The sequence below is a fragment of the Erythrolamprus reginae genome, chromosome 1, assembly GCF_031021105.1.
Source record: "Erythrolamprus reginae isolate rEryReg1 chromosome 1, rEryReg1.hap1, whole genome shotgun sequence".
In the NCBI taxonomy this organism is placed as follows: Eukaryota; Metazoa; Chordata; class Lepidosauria; order Squamata; family Dipsadidae; genus Erythrolamprus; species Erythrolamprus reginae.
In genome coordinates, this window is record NC_091950.1 from 233,331,521 (window position 1) to 233,357,946 (window position 26,426).

Sequence of the window (26,426 nt, forward strand, 5' to 3'; positions counted from 1 at the left end):
TTCACATGTTATTAAGTGGAATAAAATGAACTTCTAATTTCTTCAAAGTTTAAAATGCACATGAAATTGAATTTCATTCGAGCATTTTAATAACGAGCAATTTTAATAATGAGCCTACAAATAAGTGATGCAAATAGTTAAAAACATTTATTTCAAAGCTTACATGATCATTTTTTATTCAGCAATTCTGTTTAATATTTCAATTTAAAGCTTTACTCTTTTATTCAGTTTCTAGGCATCTAGCCATTTCTTAAGCATAATATAATTATTAATAAAAAACACTTTCCTTATAAATTATCCTATTAGCAATTGTTGGGTCAGAAACAACATTTATGGAGGTACAAAATGAAAAATGAAGTTTAATTAACTATATTTTGCAATATTATAACAGTTTTATTCTGGGCCTTACTAAACAACATTCCTTTAGTAACAAGGCCTGAAGTATGCCTATTTTGCCATGCTTGTTCTGAGGGGTAGAACCAAGTCCAAGTAACTATGAATTGTATCTAGAAGACACTGGTAACCTACACAGATCACAAAGTAATGGTATTACATATGCCGAGTAAGCAGTGCCACTGACTATTCATATTGCTGCAATCTGCACCAGTTGAAGCTGTCAAACACAATTAACTTAATTTTTGATATATTAATTTTCAGACTCATAATTTTCATTGTATCTTACAATCTTAACATTAACCAAAAACCATTCAGCTTGTCAGCCAGTAACATAGTATCATTTAAAACAAATGTACATGCAAAACCACATCACACTGTTAACCAGTACTTAATGTTATATCATCACATTTTTAATAAATTTGTCCATAATAACCAGCCAAGCAAATATTAAACACCCTTGTTTTATGCTGAGTGCTGAGCTATCTGCTAAACTTTCCATTTATTCTCTTTTTTTTTTTCAATTTTTTTATTAATTTTCATAAAATAAACAGACACACATACAAACACTAAACATAAAGTGGGGGTGTACTTCCCCCGCTTCTTTTGAAAGTGTACATTCAAGTACAGAAAAAGAATACATAATTGAATATATGTTAAATGTTAAAAGGTTTAGTAAATTTGAGTTAAAGTTTTACAAATCTTGAATACAATATGAATATTAGGTAAAATTAGTATAGAATAGTCATTTAAAAAAATACCTTTAATATAATCTTAATTACTATAGTAAAATGCCATATTCATCAAACAAAACATTTAAACTAATTTCAACTATTATACATATATAGACCAAAGTTCTTAATATGTTACTTATACTTATACCTATACATAAACTACTATGTCATAATCATCAAAAAATGCATTTAAGCTAGTATTGATATTGTTATCACCTAAGTAAAAACAAATACAAAAAGTTAACTAGAAATAAGTGTGTATATCTTATTTTTTCTTATCTATCCATTTATAAACATTGTTCCATGTTTCATAAAATTTAGTATCTTCTTGATCATTTAATCTTCTTGTCATCATGTCCATTTCAGCGCAATCTAGTATTTTAGCTATAACCTCTTCTTCCTTGGGGATTTCCTCCCCTTTCCAATTTTGCGCATATATTATTCTAGCCGCAGTTAATATGTGTATAATTAAGTAAAGAATTTCTTTCTTATAGGTCTGATTGGTAACTCCTAATAAGTAAAATTCCGGGGTATTATCTATATCTTGCTTTATTATTTCTTTTAATATTTTCTCAATCATCTTCCAATATATTTTAGCTTTGCCACATGTCCACCATTGATGGTAATAGGTTCCTATATCCTTCTTACATTTCCAGCATAATGGGGATGTTTTGGGAAACATTTTTGCTATCCTATTTGGTGGGAGATACCATCTGTAGAACATTTTGATTTGGTTTTCTTTTAATGAAACTGATTTGGTCATTTTCCAGTTATTAATCCAAACTTTCTCCCATGTATCTATGTCTATTTCCTTACCAATATTTCTACACCATCTTATCATAGTATCTTTTAAAGTCAACTCTATACAGTATTTTTATGAGCGATAAGAAATTTATATATTTTCCCTATCATTTTTATTGAATTGATAGTAATTAGATTGCTTAAAAGATTCTTACTTTTATTAAAAATATAAAGAGTTTTATCCTTCTGGTATCTAGATCGAATCTGAGCATAATGCCACCAGTCTATTATTATCCCTTCTTCTTGTAATTTAATCCTAGATTTTAGCTTCATCTGGTCATTTAATAATTCTTTATATCTATAAGTTATTTTCTTGTCTTTTATAGACTTTGGATGCGTTATTGCTTCTAGGGGAGCTAGCCATTCTGGGATATTTAAAAAGTGATTTTTCTTTATGTCTTTCCAAACTTCTAGTAGATACTTCCTTAATGTATGCCTTTTAAAATATGAATGATTTTTTTCCTTATCGTACCATACAAATGCGTGCCATCCAAGCATAAGATCATGTCCTTCTAAGTTAAGTATTCTTTTGTTCTCTAGACTTTCCATTTATTCTCACACGTGCTTTTCTTTTTTTTAAAACTGTGTCTTTATTATTTTTATAAAGAACACAAGACAGCAAACATATCTAATACTGCTTCCTTTTCCTATTTTCTTCATAATGACCCTGTGAGGTATGTTGGGCTGAAAGCATCTAGTTCAAAATACCCAACCAGCTTTCATGCCTAAAGTGGGAATAGGGTCATTTGGGGACTATTGTTGGAAACAATGTGAAATTATGGAGCTAGTTCCTTGAATGAGTTCAAGGTTCTGAGGTTATTTTTTTTTAAAGCTTGTATCATTTCTTTAATTGTAACAGTAAAACTACCACTTCCTATAATAGAGGCTTCATTTGTTCTTTTTACAAATGTGTTTTATTATACTATAAGATAAACTAATAAATTATATTATTTAAATACTGTGGTATTAGAGATTTATTAACACTTTAATATTTATATTTTATTTATTTATTATTATTAAAATAATTATATAGCCATCCATCTTGTACCAAGCACTAATCGGCTCACATTCAAAACTTAAACTGATAGCCAATAACTTAAATCTTTAAAGGTAGAAAAAACGAAGTTTGTATCAGTGTCAGTTTGTGGTCTTGATACTAATACGGTAAGTATAATGTTTAAATTTTACAGGAAGGCAGAGGCAGATTTTTTTCCCTTGGTTTTCTTCCTACAAGCTAGGTATGTCTTATATTCCGGAGTGTCTTAGAGTTTGAAAAATACAATATTTGATTTATAACTTCCCCTTTTTTGCCTCACCTAATTTGCAATATTTATAAACATTTAGGTTCCCTTAGAAGCCAAGTTGTGTTTATATTTGTCATTATGAGTAATATATAATATGAATTGGAACTATTCTTGCTTTTCATTTATTTAAACTTCAGTTGTGGATATATACAATTAATTTTGCCATTGCTGCATATTCTCCAAGTTTAAATTCCCAATCACCAGAACTGCATTTTTTTCAGCACATTATGTTTGAAGGTTTTATACCTAATAAGAAATATTGTGATTTTATTTCAAATTTACTTTCCAATTTTTTTTTCCATTGTATTATGTGTATTGTTTTAGTATTTTGAGTTTTCTTTACATGTGTGGTTCAAATAGTCCTTGATTTAGATCCTTGTATTAGTCATTTAATGACCTTTTGCAGTCACAATGGCCTCAGAACAAGTGCTTAACACAACATACTTCTGACCATCATAAAGCATTGTGGTTTTCTCCAGTCACATGACTGCTTTTAAGGTGCTTGTCAAGCTCTTCACATTTACTACCAGTTGCCAAATGCCCTGAGATCATGTGACCACCCTCTGTATTCTTGTGTGCCAGCTTCTCCAGAAAGTCAGTGGGGAAGCAGACAGGGAAGGTTGCAAAGAGAAGGGATGTTGGATTTGAAGTACAATACCCCAGCATACTGCAAGATTTTGACTGCTTTGCTCAGTGATCGAGATTCCAGGATCGATCAACTGTAAGCTGAAGACTACCTGTAGAATGTTCTTTTCCAACATTTATTATTGCATCATTTATCAATCTTAGAGATTATTGATGGAATTTCATACAAGTGTAAAGCACTTTATACAAATTTTATTTTAAACTGTAGCTTGGAGTTAATCTTGTGGATTTGATCCATAATTATTCCCATTGTTATATACTGATTATGTCTTTGAAAATTTGTTTCCATTTTCTCATCTAGCTATTTGTCCTGTTTCTGTATTATATCTAAGTTTATATTTGCACTTTGATAAATGATAATTCCCATCAGCGAAGAAATCCAGCAAAAAATCATCCCCAGAGAAAAATCTTCCATATGTCCAAAACTCTATGGCCTTCCAAAAATACACAAGGAAGGAATACCTCTCAGACCAATAGTCAGTTCTATAGGCTCCCCTCTACAAAACCTTGCCAAATTTTTAGCCAAATACCTTCAACCATATACAGAAACTATTACCTCATATGTTCAAAATTCATTCCACTTTATACAAATAATCAAAAAACAAAACCTACAACCCGATGACCTACTTGTAAGTTTTGATGTCGTGTCCCTTTTCACACAAATACCTATTAAAGAAGCCTTGACAGCTATCCAGGACAAACACAAACCCCCCAAATATATCCTAGACCTTACCAACCACTGCCTGACCAATACATACTTCATCTATAATGAACAAAGATATAAACAGATAGAGGGAGCCCCCATGGGATCACCTCTCTCACTGGTCATCGCCAACCTCTATATGGAATATTTCGAAAATAATGCATTAGAGCAATCCAAATACAAACCTAAACTTTGGCTGAGATATGTTGATGATACCTTTGTAATTTGGCCACATGGTAAGGAAAAACTAGACAATTTCCTCACACATCTTAGCAGCCTACACCCCAAAATACAGTTTACTATGGAAACAGAAATCAATGATCAACTTCCCTTTCTAGATGTACTGGTCTATAAAAAACCCAATGGCAGCCTAGGACACACTATCTACCAAAAGAAAACCCATACCAACCGTTATCTAAATGCACACTCACACCACCACCCCGCACAAATCACCTCAGTGGCCAAAACTCTCATCACCAGAACCAAACGCTTAGCTGACCATGAGCACTTAAAAACTGAATTGAACAAACTCAAAGATGTATTAATTTCTAATGGATTCGAAGAGAAAACAATCACAAACCTAATAAAAAAAGAGACACCCCCCCAAAAAACAAGATCAAGAACAGGACAATGGTACCACCATCCTCCCTTACATCAAGGGCACCACAGACAAAATTAGTAAAATTCTGCACAAACATAACATCAAAACTTCATTTTGCACCAACCAAAAAATATCTAATATCCTAAGGAGCCCCAAAGATAAAATCCAATTGGAATACCAAGGAATCTATGAAATCCCTTGCAAAACATGTGCAGCCACATACATTGGACAAACCAACCGAAGAGTAAGTGCACGCCTTGCAGAACATGTGAATGCAGTTAAAAAAGAAGAAAATACTTCCTCCCTTGTCCAGCACATTAAAAAAACAGGTCACGAAATTGACTTTGAAAAAACTAAATTACTTCACAAAACAGAGAATTTATATAGAAGAATTGCTCTAGAAGCCATAGAAATTGAGAGGAGACCCCTTTGCATAAATAAAAGAGATGACACGTCCCGCCTACCAGAAATTTGGAAACCAGCCTTAAACAAAAAAAAACACTTCATAAAAATCACCATGTCAATCCTTCTAATAATTATGATTTTGGAATTTGGAAATTTGGAAACCAGCCTTAAACAAAAAACACTTCATAAAAATCACCATGTCAATCCTTCTAATAATTATGAATTTGGAATTTTGAAATTTGGAAACCAGCCTTAAACAAAAAACACTTCATAAAAATCACCATGTCAATCCTTCTAATAATTATGATGACATCAACCAATCAGATCACTGAAACATAATCACCCAATCTATTTGCTACATTCAAACCAAATCTCCACCCCCACACTATATACTAGGAAGAAATGACAGTTGCAAACATTCCATTTTACAACAGCACGAAGCCCAGCTATGATATAGTTATGGCCTTCACAAATATTTCTTTCTGTGTCTTTAATCTATCCCTTGGATCGGAGTGAATCATGTCTGCGTTGGTAATTCATTTTTTCTTACCGTAACTAGCTCCAACATGGAAGGCATTTGAACGAAAGACTAATGTTGAAATTGTTAGGCTTATTATTTTCTTTGTAAAATTCCATTTTTAAAAATAAACTTTGATCATTTGTTTCTAAATTTTTATCCTCCTTTGTGGTTCTATACCACATATATTACCAAGTCCATTAATTAGGCCGACTCCTTCCAGTATTCATATTTTGCTGTTAGAGAATTTTATCCACTGTTATCCATGACTACAAACATGCTTTTTGCTATACCTTAAAATTTGGAAGAGCAAGATCATTTCTATCTTTTGAATCTTATACTGTTTTTAGTTTCATCTGGGTCCTTCCCCACTCCATATAAATTTGTTGACAAATTTCTTCTCATTCTTGTAAATGTCTCAGAGACTATAATAGGAATAATTTCCAACAAATAATTTATCATGGGTAATGTATTCATTTCAGCAATTGCAATTGATCTTAACTAAGATGGCTTTGTTCTTGACATTAGATTCTTATTTCATTTTCAATTTTCACATACAATATCATTCTCATTTTCCTCTAATGATGTGTTTGTGAGTAGGGACATTGCTTAAATTGCTTGTCTTTGTTTCTAAGTTAGAAATAATTGTTAACTTTCACTGTCTCTTAGTTCTAACTGTTTATCTTTCATCTTTCTATATAGGCACAATCCATCAAACTTCCAAAATACTCTGCTTTGAAAACGGATGTTAATTAAAAATGCTGATAAGAACTTGTTGTTTCACATTTATTTTGCTCAACCTTAAAAATCAGTTATGTTACATTAATTGTCTTTGGCCTTTTGTCTGTTCTAGCTTTAGCATTCTAGTGATTATTAAACTTAAAAGCATTCTTAAAAGTTGCATGTCTATACCCTAAGGCAATCCTATAGCATCCTATTGTAAATCTCTATTGTGCAGATATGACGGGCCAACAATTTTAAAAAGTACAGTAGATTAGAACATTTATGGACACATTCTAGATTCAAGCATTTGACATTCTGATTTAAAGCCATTAGGAGTAAGGAAGGAAGGAAGGAAGGAAGGAAGGAAGGAAGGAAGGAAGGAAGGAAGGAAGGAAGGAAGGAAGGAAGGAAGGAAGGAAGGAGAGAAGGAGCAATAATATAGGGAAGCATTTGTCATTTTGAATGTGGGAAATAGAAAATGATATGTGACTCCCTGATCATCTTCAAAGACACAAACCCTTCATAATCCAATGCTGTACGACTTATTATCTGCAAGTACAACCAGTTTCAAAATGTACATAACTCTTCTTGATATTCCCCTCTTTTACCTATTTTTGATTACAATGTGAACTGTAGTGGCCAAAATTGTGAAAACCTTGTGGGAAAAGTATACAATATTTTTGAGATTTGATGGCTAATGACACCAATTTCTTTTGGAGTAATACCATAAAATTAAATATCAATGGGAAAGTAATTCTCTTGTACTTGGTTCACATACTATGTGGCAGCGTTGGCAAACTTTCTAGGCACCGAGTGCTGAAACAGGACCATGCCTGAACATTTTTAACACTGAGTGTTGAAATGGGAAAATGCGTGTGCGCCAGAAACCCCAAAAGCAGATAATATTCCAGTTTCTGGTGTGCACATACATGCTAGCCACTTGCTCTTTCAGTTTCTGGCTTGCAATCAGTTGTCTAGTGCAGAGGTCCCCAACCGCCGGTCCGCGGACCGGGACCGGGCCGTTGGGGTTTTTCAGCCGGTCCGCGGCGCCGCTGACAGCTAGCTTTGGCTGCCGGGGGGGTGGGGAGGATTAAATCCTCCCCCCCTCCAGGAGCAGCAAAAGCCTAAGCGGCGGGGTGCATTTCGGCAATGCTTTCCCTCCGCGGTGGGGGGTGCAGGGCAGGCGCAGGCAGCCCCAGGAGACGCCGCCGCTATCCGGGCGCGGCGAAAGCGAGTCGGTCGAAAGGCTGCCCGGGTCGCGCCTGCGGTCGTCCTCGCGCTCCCATCGCGCAACAAGTGCGGGCTTGTTGTGGCTGCCGCGCGCCGCTTTGCCTCCCTCTGCTGCGAGCCTTCGGGGCTCCGGGGCGGCGCGGCTGGCGGGAGGGCAGCTTCCAGCGGGACGTTGATGGGTCTTGGAAAGCTTTCTCGTGGCGGTGGCTCTGGCGCGGCTGCAGAGCGTTGGTGGGAGCGGGAACTCCGTCGGATCGCCCGAACTCCAAAGCCTCAGCGAGGTTTGGCTGCCGGGGGGGCGGGGAGGATTAAATCCTCCCCCCCTCCAGGAGCAGCAAAAGCCTAAGCGGCGGGGTGCGCCCTTTGCATTTCGGCATTGGCGCTCTCTCCTCCAGGAGCAGCAAAAGCCTCAGCGACTGATCGCGTCGTTTGCCTTTCTGCTCCATCGCTGAGGCTTTTGCTGCTCGTGGAGGGGAGAGCGCCAATGCCGAAATGCAAAGGGCGCACCCCGCCGCTTAGGCTTTTGCTGCTCGTGGAGGGGGGGTTGGCGGTGCCGATACCAAATGCTTTCCCTCCGCGGTGGGGGGTGCAGGGCAGGCGCAGGCAGCCCCAGGAGACAAAGAGTGAATGAGAGAAAGGAAAGAAAGAGAAAGGGAGGGAGAGAAAGGAGTGAGAGATAGAAAGGATAGAGAGTAAGAGGGAATGAGAGAAAGGAAAGAGAGAGAAAGGGAGAGAGAGAAGGAAAGAGTGAGAGATAGAAAGGATAGAAAGAGGGAATGAGAGAAAGGAAAGAGAGAGAAAGGGAGGGAGAGAAGGAAAGAGTGAGAGATAGAAAGGATAGAAAGAGGGAATGAGAGAAAGGAAAGAGAGAAAGGGAGGGAGAGAAGGAAAGAGTGAGAGATAGAAAGGATAGAAAGAGGGAATGAGAGAAAGGAAAGAGAGAGAAAGGGAGAGAGAGAAGGAAAGAGTGAGAGATAGAAAGGATAGAAAGAGGGAATGAGAGAAAGGAAAGAGAGAGAAAGGGAGGGAGAGAAGGAAAGAGTGAGAGATAGAAAGGATAGAAAGAGGGAATGAGAGAAAGGAAAGAGAGAGAAAGGGAGGGAGAGAAGGAAAGAGTGAGAGATAGAAAGGATAGAAAGAGGGAATGAGAGAAAGAGGAAATGAAGGAAATGAACCCCACCCCCATATGACCAAAGCGCCCCCCCCCCCACCGGGCCATGGAAAACTGGTCTAGCTTAATGCCGGTCCCTGGTGCAAAAAAGGTTGGGGACCTCTGGTCTAGTGTACATGTGCTGGCTCTGCCTGGCCTTTCGGGGTCCTCGCCGGTGACCCAGTTGGATGGGGAATGCCACCCCCCTCTGCTGGAAAGATAGAGCCCTTTCCCAATCTTGGAGGTAAAGGGCATCGGCATTCCTGCGGGTCGTCTCTAGCAGGTGGGAGAGCTTCACCCCAACTCTGGCTGGGATGAAGCACTCCACCAGCCCGTCACTGAGAACAAGCTAGAGCAGCCCCCTTTTCCTGGTTGCTTCCTGGCCAGCATGCTTCTTACCCCTTGACAGTGCCTCCATGCTACACTCTCCTCTGGTACTCCTGGGACAGCATGCCCCCACCCCCCGACAGTGGCTCCTCCTCCTTTTCCTCCTGGCTGCTTCAGCATCCAAACTGGAAGCTGTAGCGCAAGAATGGAGAGGCTAGCTACCCAGCCAGCAAACCCTTCCCCGCTGCCCCATGAATCCAAGCTGGCCAGCCTCTCTGGACTGCGGGGGCATGTCATTGCTGCAGATGCATATCAGTGCATGGATGGAGGAAAGCTCCGCACCATCCCATCCTGATTGGTCTGCTCTCTTTGCTCTTTTGGGTTCCTGTGCACTGGCTAGCTGGTCTTCACACATGCAGGAGCACCAGAAACCAAAAGAGTAGCTGAAATATGATCTTCCGGTTTCCGGTGCATGCATGTGCACTAGCCAGCTGGTCGGAATCCAGGAGACCAGGTAGCTGACATGCATGTGCGCTGGAAACAGAAGATAATGTTCTTGGCGTGCACATGTGCCCCAGGCGGCTGCTCTTTTGGTTTATGGCACTCCCCCTCCATGAAGACCAGTGCACTGGACCCTGGAAGAGCAACAAGCAATAGCTCTGCATGCCTGGAGAGATAGCTCTGTGTGCCACTTCCAGCATGTGTGCCTTCACAGCCATATGGCATCAAAGTATTTACACAAGATAAAAACTGTCAGATTAACTGCCTTGACCTAAAAATATTGTAGAATGAAAAATTTAATGTTTTACTGGATGAAATCTTAAAAAAAAACCCAAACCCAGAAATTTAACATCTCGTTATGTCAGAGTTTTATAGAACAAAGCAGCCTTTTCATTTTGTCTTGAAATCATATTGACATCAATACATTTTGATTACCTTTACAAAGTGATTATAAGCTAAAATGTATTAAAAAAAGGATGTCTATTAACAGATTTCAGGATTCTTGTTAAATCTTTTTCCTGAAAGTTATTTTTGATACTAACACCTGAATAAACTCTCAATTAGCTTTTGGGTATAAAGCATAATTTAGGTGCTTAAAAACTACCGTCTGCGCCATAATACCACCAGATACATGTTACATTAATATTCCGGAACCATTCTTAACTGCTTAAACCAACCATATTTTCACATCAGCTGACATAGTCAAAACAGTATAAAGGAATATGTTTTTACAATGAGGTGGAAATTCCTAAGAACGTTACATTTATTAATTTTCTCTTTCAAAATATTTTCTAAAAAAGTGTTCTCATCTAGAATATTTAAGGATATTTAAGTCATATTTAAGTCAACTAAGTTAACTGTACTTAAGCTATCAACAAAAGGAATTGTGTGCACATTAATATACAGCCAAGACCATACAGCAGTTTAACAGGACGGGTTCCACTTAGAACAGGCCTCGCTATGATCGACCAAAGAAGTTAAGTGCCCATGCTCAGTGTTATATCCAGAGGCTGGCTTTGGGAAATAGACGTATGAGTGGTACCAGAATTGCTGCAGAGATTGAGGGGGTGAGGGGTGGGGTCAGCCTGTCAGTGCTCAGACCATATGCCGCACGCTGTATCAAATTGGTCTGCAGGGCTGTCGTTCCAGAAGGAAGCCTTTTCTAAAGATGATGCACAAGAAAGCCTGCAAACAGTTTCCTGCAAATTTCTGGAACCATGTCCTTTGGTCCAATGAGACCTAGATAAACCTATTTGGTTCAGATGGTGTGAAGCGTGTGTGGTGGCAACTAGGTGAGGAGTATAAAGACAAAGGTGTCTTGCCTACAATCAAGCAAGGTGGTGGGAATGTTATGGTCTGGGGCTGCATGAGCTACAGTTCATTGAGAGAACATGCACTGTGACATACTGGAGACTGGATCGCAGGGCAATATTCCAACATGATAACGACCCCAAACACACGTCCAAAATAACCAGTGCTTCGCTAAAGAAGCTGAGAGTAAAGGTGATGGATTGGCCAAGCACGTCTCCAGACTTTAACCTATGGAGCATTTGTGGGGCATCTTGAAACAGAAGGTTGAGGTGTGCAAGTATTTAACATCCACCAGCTACATGACATCATCATGGAGGAATGGAAGAGGACTCCAGTGACAACCTGTGAAAATCTGGTGAACTCTATGTCCAAGAAAGTTAAGGCAGTGCTGGAAAATAATAGTGGCCACATAAAATGTTGACAGGTTGGGCCCCATTTGGACATTATCACTTAGGGGTGTACTCACTTTTGTTGCCAGTTTAGACATTAATGGCTGTGTGTTATGTTATTTTGAGGGGACAGCACATTTACACTATTATACAAGCTGTATACTCACTACTTTAGACTGTAGCCAAGTGTCATTTCTTCAGGATACACTTAAATATTTACAAACTGTGAGGGGTGTACTCACTTCTGTGACATATTGTAAATAATGACTATGAAAGATGATGTCCTTGGTAATATTGTACAAGTTTTATGATTCTCTGGCATAGGAATATTTAACTAAACAATCTTTTACAATTTTTGGCTATTTTAATCTTGTTTATGAACAGTAAGGTTGTAAGCCACTTAAGAGTTTCTTGATGATTAAAATGACAAATAAAGGAAATAAAACGAATAAGTGAGATACAAAATCTTAGTATGCTGAAAACAGAGCACATAGTTTAAATGAGCCAAAATATCACTGAATTATTTTTGTGAGTCTTCTAGAAAATATGTTAAATGCTTCAATAATTTTTTATGGAAATAGTATAAATTCTTTGAAGTTGAAAAAAATCAGGATAGTTGTTCACCTGAGCAGATGGTGGAAGAATCTTCGTGCATATCTGCTGATCTGGTCCCTGTATCCCAAAACTGTTGTCTCAGACAAAGGTCGGGTTGGTGCATAAAATGTCCCAAGAGTTGTCTCCAGCTGTGCTGTGGAATTCAAACATAACGGCAGTTAAACAAATTGAATACCTTCCCTTCAAGAAATATGGACATATGTCTTCAAATAGCCAAGCTTTTCAAATGAATCTACAGCTCGGAAGAATAAGTTTTTTTTTAAAAGTGACAGTACAGAAACAAATCTATGTATGAACAATCATTTCAGGCAGCACCTATGATGATTTGGAGTAATAACAAAAATCTGTCAGTATCTTAGAATAAATGGATCTCTAATTATTTTAACGTGGCAAGAATGATTAATGACTATGCTAAACTTCAAGCAAAGGTTTTTCCTGGTAAAAAGCAATCTCCTTTTTTATCCTTCCTGCTCTGACTTAGCTTGTCAGAACTTTTCCATTGTCCCACAGATAAAAATCTTTTCCAAGGTTAGCCCCTGGGGGAAGCGACTTGACCTCTGTAGGTATTTCAGTACCTCCAAAAGAAGCATTGATAATTGTAGGAATGTTTTTCTGCTTTCAGTATTGGTTGGCAGGCTTCAGTAGTTACAAGATGAGTCATATCTTAATATGCCATGATAATAGAGTATCTAAGTGCAAACTTTCAGCTTTACTATAATGTGCAATATGGATGTTACTTCCTTTCTGAAATATTGGAAGTTTTGCAATAGTAGCTGCGTGCCACCTGCTGTAGGACAGAAAAAAGGGAAACTTGCCAGTATGTTCTTTTCCCTTCTGCCAAAATATACACGTTAAATAAAGATAACAGTATTATTAGTTTTGTTAAGATTGATGAACTACAAATCATTCACATTTGTGCCTCCAATGGTATCTGGGTCTCATGGCTATTTAGCAATATTATTTGGCAGCAATTTCTTGGCTTTCTTTGGATTAATTTTTCCCTCAACTCTTTCATAAATAGCCAAGATTTGGGTTTTCAACAGGTTTTCCATGCAGATTGCAATATGATGAGGTATTTTGCTTAAGGTATCATTATACTGTTTATGGAATGGAATGAATCTTTCTAGCTTCTTAATGTCAAATTTTTTGAAACACCAGAACTACAATTACCACAAAGTAGGAATAATACAAAGTACGGTGGCTGCTGCAGACAGGAGTTTCACACAACTTGCATTCTCTGGATATCTATGTAGCGTGAATAAAGGTGAAATGTGGCATAAGTTTAAAATTAAACAATATTCTTTCCAATTAATTTTTCCAAGGATTACATTCTTGATTATATTTCAACTATTCCTCCCACTCTGTCTTCCCCATCATTTCTACTATTATTTAGAAGTAAATAAATGCAAGCACTAATGCACATATTTAACCAATCAATGGTATGTCATGCAAATTACTTTTAAATGAATGATGTATTAAATTCCTTCCTTTAAAAAAAGGATTTTTTTTAAAAAAAAATTGTGGATACAATTTGATTTCAGATATAGGTCTGCCTATTAAGGCAGATGGACAAATCAAATTTTAAATAGTCAAAGACTCTTCAAAGGAAGGCCCATACATGATCTGCGGAAATATAATTAAATATTTTAATAAACATTACTGCCATAAAGCTCCTGTTTTTCCTTACAACAAGTTTTACACTTTTGAAATAATCCGGGCTACCTGACCATGGATTAAATACAATTGCAATTATAGTTTTATTCTTTTTAAAATCTAGTTCTCTCAAGACCTTGAAGATAACCAAAATGGTTAAAATGAATTTAAATCTAGATTAAAACAAATCTGGTATGGTAAAATCTGGCACTGATAAGGGAATGTAAAGAGAAATTTCAGCCTTGAACCATTGCTATGCATGTAGGAAGCTGCCTAGGAGGGATCCTCCCTAATTTCTAGTCAGCATTTATCAGATAGTTATGCAGAGTATGCTCCAGTTGGGCAAAATTTTGTCAATGGGCAAATATGCAATAAAGAAATTGCTTTGAGCATTTACTTGTATCGTTCTTGATTTCTCATGGTTGACATCGGGTAAACAAATTACTATGACAGATTTGTTAGGTTTTCTTCAGAATAAATCTCACATGGCATAAATTACATGTCTAATATATTGCATACTGGGAGAAGTATAGAAGCAAGAATTTATTTATAAAACATACATATTCAAACCAAAAGGTCCCACACCTTTCCACTTTTCAGTATTCCTTGAAATTTTCTAAGGATAAATGCTAATCATACGTAGAAATTTCTGTCAATGATATAGAATGTCATAAGTGCTTCTTCTTCTATAGCATAAGGATTGTGGGTCTCAGCCTCATAGCCCTGACACATGTTTCAACAGCAAGCAATTTTTCTAAAAATTGCTGTTCACAATATCCTCTAGCACTTTCCTTTTCTCCAGGGAAGTGTTTGGTGCCTAGTTGTACTTACGTGCAGAGACAAGCCGTGAGGTTCTCTTACTTATTACTTTTCCTATCTAAATCCTGGGAAAATAACTAATGGGACCACAGAAAAGACAAAGAATAGAAAATGAAGACGCTAAAGTCCTTTGGGACTTTTAGAATTCTAATAGACAAGCATGTACCACAAGACATCCCAGATTAACATTGTTGATAAGCAAAGGTCTGGTTAGTGGACATTGCAATATCTGGAGACAGCAGAATAAAAGAGAATGAACTGGAGAAAACCACAAAATACAAAGACTTGCAAATAGAAGTAGAATGACAGTGGCAAAAGATAGTACCAATAGTGATAGGCACCCTGGATGCAATTCCAAAACATCTGGACCACCTGAACGCCATCAGCATTGTAAAATCACCACCAGTCAATTGCAAAAGGCACCTTTAACACCATCAAACAACATCTGCTTATCCCAGATCCTTTCGAAAGACTTGACAGTTACTGATAGATAAAAATGCCAAATCTGGTCTAAAGATCTGGCTGACTGTGCAAGGAACCAATAATAAAATTTATGAGGTTTTTATCCCACTTTTTACCATAAAAGTCAAGGTGTCAGCATCCTTAAAATAATTCTCTTGCCTCCTATTTTCCCTACAACAAGCCTATGCGGTGGGCTAGGTGGAGAGAATGACTGGCCAAAAGTCATTCAGCTGGCTTTTATGCCTAAGAGAGGACCAGAACTGAAAGTATCTTGGTTTCTAGGTCGGCACCTTCAACTCTACACTATACCAATATATTTACACTGAAAAATTGATTCTGTAACACAAGTTGCTTTCAACATAAAGATCAGTACATACAGTGATACCTTGTCTTACAAAATTAATTGGTTCCGGGACGAGGTTCTTAAGGTGAAAAGTTTGTAAGACGAAACAATGTTTCCCATAGGAATCAATGGAAAAATGATTAATGCGTGCAAGCCCAAAATTCACCCCTTTTGCCTCGAAACCCCACCTGTGGACCTCTGTGTTTTTGCGATGCTGCGATTTCATTGAGGTTCCCCTCGCTGGGAAACCCCACCTCCGGACTTTTGTTGCTAGCAAAGCGCCCGTTTTTGCACTGCTGGGATTCCCCTGCAGCATCACAAAAACATGGAAGTCCGGAGGTGGGGTTTCCCATGGAGGGGAGCCTCAGGGGAATCCCAGCAGTGCAAAAAATGGGTGCTTCACTGGGAACGGAAGTCCAGAGGCAGGGCATTCCAGTGGCGGCGGTGGGTTTGTAAGGTTAAAATAGTTTGTAAGAAGAGGCAAAAAAATCTTAAACCCCGGGTTTGTATCTTGAAAAGTTTGTATGACGAGGCGTTTGTAAGATGAGGTATCACTGTACATTATTTTGCAATGTTTTAATTATAACCTGCTCAACTTGATTTAGAATTTTAGATTTAGAATTCTTCATTGGCCAAGTGTGATTGAACACACAAGGAATTTGTCTTTAGTGCATATGCTCTCAGTGTACATAAAAAGAAAAGATACGGTCATCAAAAATCATAAAGTACAATACTTAATGATAGTCATAGGGTAAAAATAAGCAATCAAATCCATACTAGGAAACAATCAATATAAATCTCAAGGATACAAGCAACAAATTATTGTCATACATTAAAATTAACATTCTACCATTAATTGAAAGATAGTGATATTTATCAGACACAGCCCAACAAACCTTCTCTAATGTGTGTCAGCTTTTGTCGAAGCAGATAGTTTATTATGGCACATAGGCTTACATAACAGTGATGACCCACTGTATTCCAGTTCATTCCATTCAAGATGTTAATTGCCTCATATATTTCATCTTGATTAATATATTCCTGAATGATTTCTACAAGGCCAAGCTGTCCTCTTGGACTGACACCTGCCACACAAAGTAAGAATAAAAAAGTTATTCCAGTGAAACCTAACTACCGTATGTTTATTTGTTTCACCAAGTATATGTCTGTCTGATTGTCTTTCTTCCACCCACTGAAATATATAGTGTGCACTTTGGGCAGATGCACTGGTAAATAGTATTTCCTTTTTGCTTGCCTCCTATGAGAATAAAAACAGAAGAAAAAATTTCAAGGCTGTATCAATATTAGCAAAATGATTGGAGTGAAAATTACTAAAGTTCAAATATATAGCATTCTGCCTGTGGACTGAAAGATTGATATGACCACCCAATAGATTTTGTTTTTATCTGTAATTTGAGTGTGATTATACAGTACATATTTCATGTGCAGACACCCCTTCTGTTATCAAACAATATTAAGTGCACATTAACAAATGCATCTTTACCACATTCATATATTTTATATAGCTGTGTTGGAGCTATCAAAATTGGAACGTTCATGATAGTACTGTTTTCAATTTATACAAAATCAGTAGCATTCAGGAAGAAAAGAGAGCATCTAGAGCAGTGTTTCTCAACCTGGGGGTCAGAACCCCCTTGGGGGTTGAACGACCGTTTCACAGGGGATGCCTAAGACCATGGGAAAAAACAAATTTCCCATGGTGTTAGGAACTAAAGCTTCTATTCTGGCGAATGTATTTTTACAATTTGACCAATCAGGCATTTATAGTGAGGGTATCCTTCTGATTTCCGGCCAATCAGCTTAAAGCTCTGTCAGGAGAATTGGTGCTAGACTTATGGTTGGGGGTCATCACAACATGGGGAACTGTATTAAGCTGTCACGGCATTAGAAAGGTTGAGAACCACTGTTCTACAGGGAAAATACGATACTTTGTGGGCTTTACTGGCCATCCATAATTCCACTACCTTTGATTTACATTTTCACTATGTAACATTAAGGAAGTTTAGTCTTTTCTTATTGTTGCCTATCAATACAATCTCTGGTTTTTGAATTTCTGGATATTTGAACTTTAATTACAATCTGGTTCTACTCCAATCTCCATGAAATAAAATATTGATGTTGTTTGCAGGAGGGATAAGCAACAATACATAGTAGATCTATTATAAGTATATTCTGGATCAAATGAAACAGACATTTTGATATCACTAGATGCAGAAAAATCTTTTGATATGGTGAAAACTGAATTTATGGTACAAGTAAAGAAAATTGGATATCCTTTAGAATTTGTTATATATAAAAATGTATTATTTTAATTTTTCTGCTTGGGTGGTTCAGATGGGATTATCTGCTATGTAATCAAAATGTGATGATCCAGTGATAGTTAAGGACCTTAATGGATCAGAATATAAATATAAATCAAATTTTAGATCTTTTAAATGACTCTTAAAAATATTCCCAAATGTGTGGGAAATGTAAATACAGTGCAAATGGCCATGGCCATTGAAGTAATAAATATTTTGAGAGAATGCCTATGTTGCTTACACTTTAAAAAATGAATAGTTAATTTCTTATGAAATAAAGAAACCCCTACCATCTTATTCTCAAATATACAGTTTTCATATAAATATGGTAATCTTGAGCCAATAATTATATCATTAAAACGTTTGAAAGATTATAAAATAACCCTAAACTTTAACAATCCAGATTTCTGGAAAGTTTGTTTATTGGAGGGGGGGCATGCGTTAATGAAACTAAATTTACAATTTAAAGTTACTAAAATTACAAAAATGTGGACAAAAAAAAAATGAAATAAGAGAATGAGACTAGCCTAGATAGGAAAATCACTATTTTCACATTTTAAAAGGTTGATCAAGTGGTTAAGGCATCAGATTACAATATGGTAGACTGTGAGTTCTAGTCCCGCTTTAGCTATGAAAGCCAACTGAGTGATTTGAGGCTACACTCTCTTTCAGCCCAACTCATCTCACAGAATTCTTGTGGGGGAAATAAAAGGAAGAAAGTGTGTTGGATATGTTTGCCACTTTCAGTTATTTGTAGAAATGATAAAGATAGGATAAAAATAAAGAAATAAAATTTCAAGTGTGTCTAATTAATTAAACATTATTTTGAGAGAATATTAGGCATTTTAATGGATGATTTTTAAAAAATTGATTGGAATTCAATTTATTAGATTTGTATGCCGCCCCTCTCTGAAGACTCGGGGATTTCTTCTTATTATTCTTATTCTCATCCGCCTTGAGTTCCATTGGGATTTGGCGGCATAGAAGGAAAATTAATTAATTAATTAATTAATTAATTAATTAGACTGCTATGCCACCATATTAATTAATTAATTAATGTTAGAGATGTAATAAAAGTGAAGGCAGATATCTTTAGTAGCTCCCTATTGGTTAGATACTGGCATCAATCAGATATTTGAAAAACACTCAAGAAATAAGTATGTTCATGCATTGTATTATCAAAATTTGAAATTTGTATATTTAGGAAGAATATTGTTGAAGATAACACTGGTGACATATCACAGTTGCTATTAGAAGCCAAACAAGTGGTCTGAATATTATATTCAGATGTGATCACGAGAAGTTGCACGTTGTAACTAGAAGATCTGACTACAATAATACACAAAATACTTTAGCTCTAAATTTCTACTTCCTTTTCATTCCAATCCAATCCTCCCTGTTTCAAATTATTTTCTTAATTTTTCTACTACAAGAAATCATCAGAAAAAATTTACAGATGTCTAGGGGAGAAGAGAACAACTACAGGTGGTCCTCAGTTTTCATTTAGTGATTGTTCGAAGTTACAGCAGCACCCAAAAAAGTGACATGTTTTTCACACTTATGACAGTTGCAGCATCCCTATAGTCATATGTTCAACATCCAGATGCTTGGCAACTGGTTCATATTTATGATGGTTGCTGTGTCCTGGGGTCATGTATCCCCTTGTAACAACCATGTTACTGACTTAACAACTGCAGTTATTCATTTAACAACAGTGGCAAGAAAGGTCATAAAATGGGACAAAACTCACAACAAATGTCTCACTTAGCAACACAAATTTTGGGCTCAATTGCGGTCGTAAGTTGAGGACTACCTGTATTGGCAAATAAAGAAAAGAAGAAATGATAGTAAGGGAGTGGGGGAATGCTAGAGTCTTTATGAAGATAGGTGGTTTCTCATTTCATTTTAGACAGGAGTGAAAGAAATAACGCAGTATGAAAGATCCCTTTTGTGGCTCCTCGATCCATCTACTTTTGTGGCAGAGAGCCAAAACAGTTTGCTTAAAACTTGCAGATGCATAAATCATCAATATCACATCTTGGAAATACTAAAAACTTTTCCCCAAAAAGACTTTGGTCCTATTTAGTGCAGCTTTCAACATGAGACGCACACTCTGATCCTCAAACTGATAGCACTTTTAAATACTTAAGAATGATTACATGCCAAATGAATGGACAAAACCGAAATATTATTTGTCTTACTGATAAACCAAAGCTTGCACCATAAATTGATTCCACTCTCAGAAGACTTGGAAAAAGAGAATTGATTCCACTCTCAGAAGACTTGGAAAAAGAGCTCACCTCAATGGCTTTTGTGGAGCCTATGGTCTCTCAGACTTATTAATTATGATCACACATCTTCCTAGAATTATATATTTTTTAGCTTTATGGACTTTATTCTATCTGTCCCCATGGGAATATTGTTCTATTTTTTTGTAATGTGTTTAACGTCATAAAATTGTAAGTTTTAAGTAAATTTTGAAAATGCGAGTGTTATCTCAGATTTATGTTACATTCTAATTTTTCTAATAAACTGGATCAGAATAGGACAATCATCCCTAATGCATGAAACCTGAGAAATTATTGTTGAAAATATAACAGCATTTTTAAAAAAAAAACATATTGCAGCTTTCAATCACAGAGGTCAACAGCTTCCTTTTTGGGTGTCTAATTTCTTTTGGGTCATGCATTTCCAAATGACCTACTTTGGTAAGAAAGGTGACAGCCAACTCATGGCCTAATTGATTTAGGAACAGTGCCCAGGGAGACAGCCCAATTAAGTTTACAAGCTGGCAATTAGCAGAAAGGCCTCTAAATCCCTGCACTGAGAGCATGTTTCTCTCAGTTAAGAACATAAATGTGCTACAGATAGGAAAAGTAAAGCTGTGCTTTTTAGAAAATTGTTGTGAGCAAAGCCACATGGGAAAACAAAGAAAAGCAAGGTAGGTAGAGTCTAATTGCCTTCTGGTAGACAGGTAACAAAAAAAAATTAACAGCATTTAAAAATATGTAACATTTGAGAATACATTAGCCAACTGTTTTAATTAGCTTTCCAAATAAACATCTATGACTGTTAAAATACTAGACAAGATAGAATAATTTATCTCACAAATTATTGTACAAGCTTTCCTGTTAAACAATGTAACAAGACAATTTTTTAAAAATATAAAGCTGACATATGCTGAAAGTTGTTATTATATTGTATACATAATAGGTGGGATACAGACAATAATTAGAATGGCTTGCGGAGTAGTTTCTACCTACCTACCTACCTACATATGTATTTGGTCAAATCTGCAACCACACTTGCTTGAAAACTATTTTTTAGATGGAATATTAATGGTGCTGGATAAAATCCAGAGACCTGTGAAATAATTAGGAGAAAGATATTTGTCTCTCCAGCTCCCAAAATTAATTTGGGAGAATTGCCCATTCTGTTGCAGCAGATTTAAAGCAAGGGGCAAGATGAGAAAGGCCTTCTCATAAATCAAAGTTTCTTGCACAACAGTGGATTTCATCTGTATTATTTTCTAATTATTTTCACTGGCTGAGACAGATGACTCACATAAAATACAAATATTTTAAATATCATGTTTTTCAGAGTATAAGACGCATTCCCCCACACCACCACCAAGAGGCTGAAAATTTGGGTGTGTCTTATACTCCAAATGTAGCTTATTCAAAGTTTTTTTTCAGCCCTAATGAGGCGCTAGCAAGTAAAGGGATCTTCTGCGCTTTGCCTGCTGCTCCCTCCGACAATCAGTTGTACTTTATAAACTGTTTTTCAGCCGTAACAAAGCACTAGTGAGTGAAGCGATCTTCCGTGCTTCGCCTGCTTTTCTCATTGCTTCTCTCTCTGATGACCAGCTGTGCTTTAGAAGCTGTTTTTTCCCTCCAATCAGGGAATAAAACGTGTGCACGCTCAAAAGTGAACTAATGCACTGAAGCTGACCAGACTAAGGACGCTAGCCAGATGAATATCTGGTAGGCAGAATTTCCCTCCCCCCTATTTTCTTCCCCCCAAAACCAAGGTGTGCCTTATATTCAGGTGCATCTTATACTCCGAAAAATGTGATACGCATCTCTCTTCGGATTTCTTCCGAATCAACAAGTTCAGCCCAACCATTCATTCCAATTATCAACAATATAATCTTGGATTGTTTTCTTCTGGTTCTTTTACTTTTCTTGCTTAATTTTTTGAAAAATAATCTTTTTAAAAAGCAGAAACATTATATCTACGGATGAAACATAAACATTGAATTTGCCATTAACTGCCAAATAAACTTACCAGTTTTGAAATGAAGCACTCCAATAGGTCCTTTGTCAAATCTAAACAATAGAAGATCATGTTTATTCAGATCTATGTCCTGTGAAGAATCTTGCAGAACAGCCCATTGGATTTGAGTGAGACTGCTGGATATCTCAAAATTTTCACTGAATTGTAGAGTCGATTTTGGTGAGAAATCTTCAGCTAAAAGCTGCATTTTAATTGGAGACAGTGCCATGTCAAATAACTGTAGTTCTCCTTGAGAACTACCAATAAGAATTATGGCAGCATTAGGGTGGCAACACATTAAGGCAGGTAGCAGTTTTGCTTCTGTTGCCAGAGTTACTTGACGGTAGGCTTCATACAGAACTACTGAAGAATCTTCACAACCCAGAACTAGTTTGTCTTCTGTAATATTCCTGCAACAGCTGATGGCCTTGGATGTTAAAGGTATTTTGGTGATTGCTACACAATGAACTTTATTCCTAACATATTCATAAATGCAGCTGTAAACCATGGGCTTTTGGTCTGCACTTGCAGATTGTTCTACGGTATGAAACTGATTTGGATTGCACATACTAAATCGGACATCAAGTGGATCCTCATTTGTTTGAATATAACTCAGAATCTGAAAAACAACCCATATGCAGAATTATAGTGTGTTGAAATAGCATATATTAATTTACAAGTACTATAAATTAAAAAATGCTACAATTCATAACAAGATAAATTGACAGATATGAGTTTTATTTTACTTTATTATCTGGTAAATCATGTGACATTAATTGTGCCTCAAATTAGGCTTGTATATCAGTGTATATAGTTTCATTTATAGGTTAATATATAGCTTATAGTGTGTACTGTTTTTCGGTTTAAGGTACATATTCTTGTGGGTGTAATTAACTGGAGCCAAATTTTTCCCTAGTAAAAATAGGCCTGACTTTGTGAAAAAAAAAAATCAAAGGACACTAAAATATAATTATTTTATTTTATAATGCATACATACTCATCCATTTATGAATAATTTAATTATGCTCTTTCTATTTTTAAAAGTTCCAATAAAAACAGAAATGTCCCTATGGAACATTTATTAGTCCCTTCTCAGCTATATTAAACAGATTAAATTATAGTGATGTAATATATTTCATAACTCTCCTTTAGGTTCAGCAAGTTTAAACATAGGAACAAAATAACATTAAAACAGTAAATAATAACCAATATTCATGCTAATGAGTTGAAAATGTGAATGATGTTCTAAAACCCATCAAAAACCAAGGCCAGAATCTAAAGGAACTATTGTTAACTGCTACCCATCTCATCTAAATAGGGACAGCCAAAAAAGAAACTAAGAAAATTAAATTGCTATATCAAAGTAAAAGTAGGCACTTCTTTAAATAACTAAAAAATTTATCCCAAATAAAGTATCAGATCAACAAGAGGCACTGAATCTTTTAGGTATTATTTCTCCGAAAGAATTGAGCAGTTTTTGTGAGATTCCGACTCCATTTGATTCTTCTTCTCTCTGAACCGAGATTCAATTTCTACTGAACCTAAAAAACTCTGCTAAATGTCCCTTCAATTTTTCTTTCTGTATATCTGTCAAGGGATGAACAATTAAAAACAAAGAGAGTGAGGTCAAAGGTGTATATTTGTTTTCTGTAACCCACCTCTAAAATCCTTCAATCAAATGATCCTTAAAATAAGATTCCTCAGATACATAAAAATATTAATAGGAATTACTTCTTATCAAAGACATAATTCCTAATAACTGTAGGCAAGTTTCAATTTCTGCCATATTTGGACTGAAATATTTTGATATAGCACTAATTTAAACTGGTCATTATGAGAACTTTCCCCATATTAGACCTTCCTTTCCTTTCCACTTTACATTGCATCATTTAGGCTAGAAACGCAGGGCAGGGATTTACTTGTTTGCTACAAAATCACTCTAGAGCCTTTTTAGCTAAATGGGTAAAACAAATATCCATTTTAGAGATTTAGAGGATTACCTCTAAGTTGCCATGTTCACATTTCAAGAGTAGCAAGTTGGCTCTCTCTCTTTTGCTAGACACTGGGGACCAAGGCCAAAGTTCATCCTTTGCAGCAGACCACCAGCAAATAACCATATTCTGTACATTATTTATTGTCAAATGACGCTTCATCCTTCTGTTTCCGAATCCTGGTATATCAATGTAAAATATCTGAGTAAAAAAAAATGCAGGGCAAATGTAAAATTACCAAGCAAATATATGGGATTTATTTTACATACTAAAATAAATATATAAAACCTGATTATACCTAAACCTTATTTCCTAGTTCAGGTTCACCGATAGCACTGTTTTCAGCATGTCTTATAAGTTATCTCTCACTTCTCAGTCTTAGGATTTCATTTATAGCAATAACTCAAAATTACAGCAGAATAAAGATAACAATATAATTCATTCGGATTTATAATGTGCCAGTCAAATACATTTAGACAATTGGGTTTTTTTCTCTCTCTCCTCAGTTTCAATATATATAAAGTCTTCCAAAAAGTATTAAAAATATGAATGAGTTGGAAGTACAGAAATCTTGGCTGTACTGTGTTATGATTGTACTATTACTTAGATATAAGAAAGTCTTCAGTGTTACATTTGCAGGGCTTCTTACTATACTAAGGCATGTGTGAATATAAGTAAATTGTATATTGTGGATGGGTATATACATACTATAGACATGGATGTTTCTAAGCAGAAGTGTTCACCCTCCTAAGGATGTTCTCAACTTTTGCATATGAATATTATCACATCAGGGTCCTATTAATATATGAAGAATTTAAGTAAACAAATACTTATTATTAAAAGATGGCTTCTTGTTTCATTTATGTAATACTATAACCTAAATTAACCAAAATTCATAATATCTTCAGTGATGGCAACTGATCCAAGTCTAAAACAGCATACTCAAACCATGACTCTTTGATGCCTGACAGTTGGTATGTGAAAGGCAGCATTTGACTTCTAATAGTTAAACTACATATATAGCCTGGAAAAAAAAATCCATGTTTAAATCATTTGTCCCTAAAATATTCCTCTAGAAGCCTGGGGTCATCCAGGTGTTTTTCAGTACATTTAAAGAGAAATCATTCATATAAGCAAAGGTTTTATGTTGCCATTTTCCCATGAATTCCATTTTACTCTCTCTGCTTGTCAATGGGAATGATGCCTGCTGATATACAGATGTTTTTCTGAGGGGTTTTTTTGTGGTTTATTTATTTATTTATTATTACAGTTGAAAGGGACCTTGCAGTCCAACCCCCTGCTCAGGCAGGAAACCCTACATCACCCCAGTCAGAGGGAAGTCAAATTTCCTTTTGAATGTGTCGAAGGCTCTTCCCCTAGGTCCCGCCAAGCGACATTGTCTAGTTGACAGAACCTGGAGAAGGCCGACTTTGTGAGACCTAACCAGACGCTGGGATTCATGTGGCAGAAAGCGGCCCCATAAGTAATCTGGTCCAATGCCATGTAGGGCTTTATAGGTCATAACAAACACTTTGAATCGCGTCCGGAAACCAATTGACAGCCAATGCATTCCAATTGGATGTATCCCCCTGTTCGCAATGTATCCCCCTTTTAATGCAGCTGAAGATTGTGTTGGCTTTTTTAGCCTCCGCTGCACATTGCTGACTCATATTTAGTTGGTTATCCACCAAGACTCCAAGATCTCTCTCATAGTCACTGCTGTTAAGTGTGGTGTCTCCCAATTTGTATGTGTGTCTTAGGTTTTTTTTTAACCTAGGTGTAAGATTTTGCTTTTTTCAATATTAAATTTCATTTTGTTAGTTTGAGCCAACAAGTTCTAATCTTTCTAGATCTTTCTGTATTTCTTAATAATTTTATGATTCCTTAATAATTTTATGATGGCTTTTTAGTGGCACTGATAAGGTGGTCACTTTTGGGAAGATTCACTATTGTGCCAAAACATATTATAAGATCGTGTCTGATAGTGATTGGCTGAGATCAGAATGTTTAAAATGAGTTTATACAGTTTTCCTAATTGATAATTATCAGTTGTCTTTTTATGAGGCCTTCAGTTATACTTTTTGTGCTTCTAAATATCATAAGGTACAAATTTTACTGTGATGATGGTAGCCAAATTGAGTGTAGAGGCAAGGCTGGCCCAAATCATTGTTTACTGAAATGCCTCCTAAGCCTTAGTTATCCATTTAATTGAA

General features: G+C 36.3%; 1 protein-coding gene across 11 annotated transcripts in view; it reads right to left on the reverse strand.

The window, feature by feature from the left end:
* The window catches only part of WDPCP (WD repeat containing planar cell polarity effector), a 204,289-nt gene that overhangs the window by 90,299 nt on the left and 87,564 nt on the right, over window positions 1-26,426 (reverse strand). For all 11 annotated transcript variants that reach the window (XM_070732544.1, XM_070732543.1, XM_070732539.1 and 8 more), the window contains 4 exons: window positions 24,223-24,414; window positions 22,235-22,841; window positions 16,523-16,711; window positions 12,359-12,482 (listed from right to left, as the gene is read on the reverse strand). In XM_070732544.1, coding sequence (XP_070588645.1) covers window positions 12,359-12,482; window positions 16,523-16,711; window positions 22,235-22,841; window positions 24,223-24,414 — 1,112 coding nt within the window. The remainder of the gene's footprint in view (window positions 1-12,358; window positions 12,483-16,522; window positions 16,712-22,234; window positions 22,842-24,222; window positions 24,415-26,426) is intronic.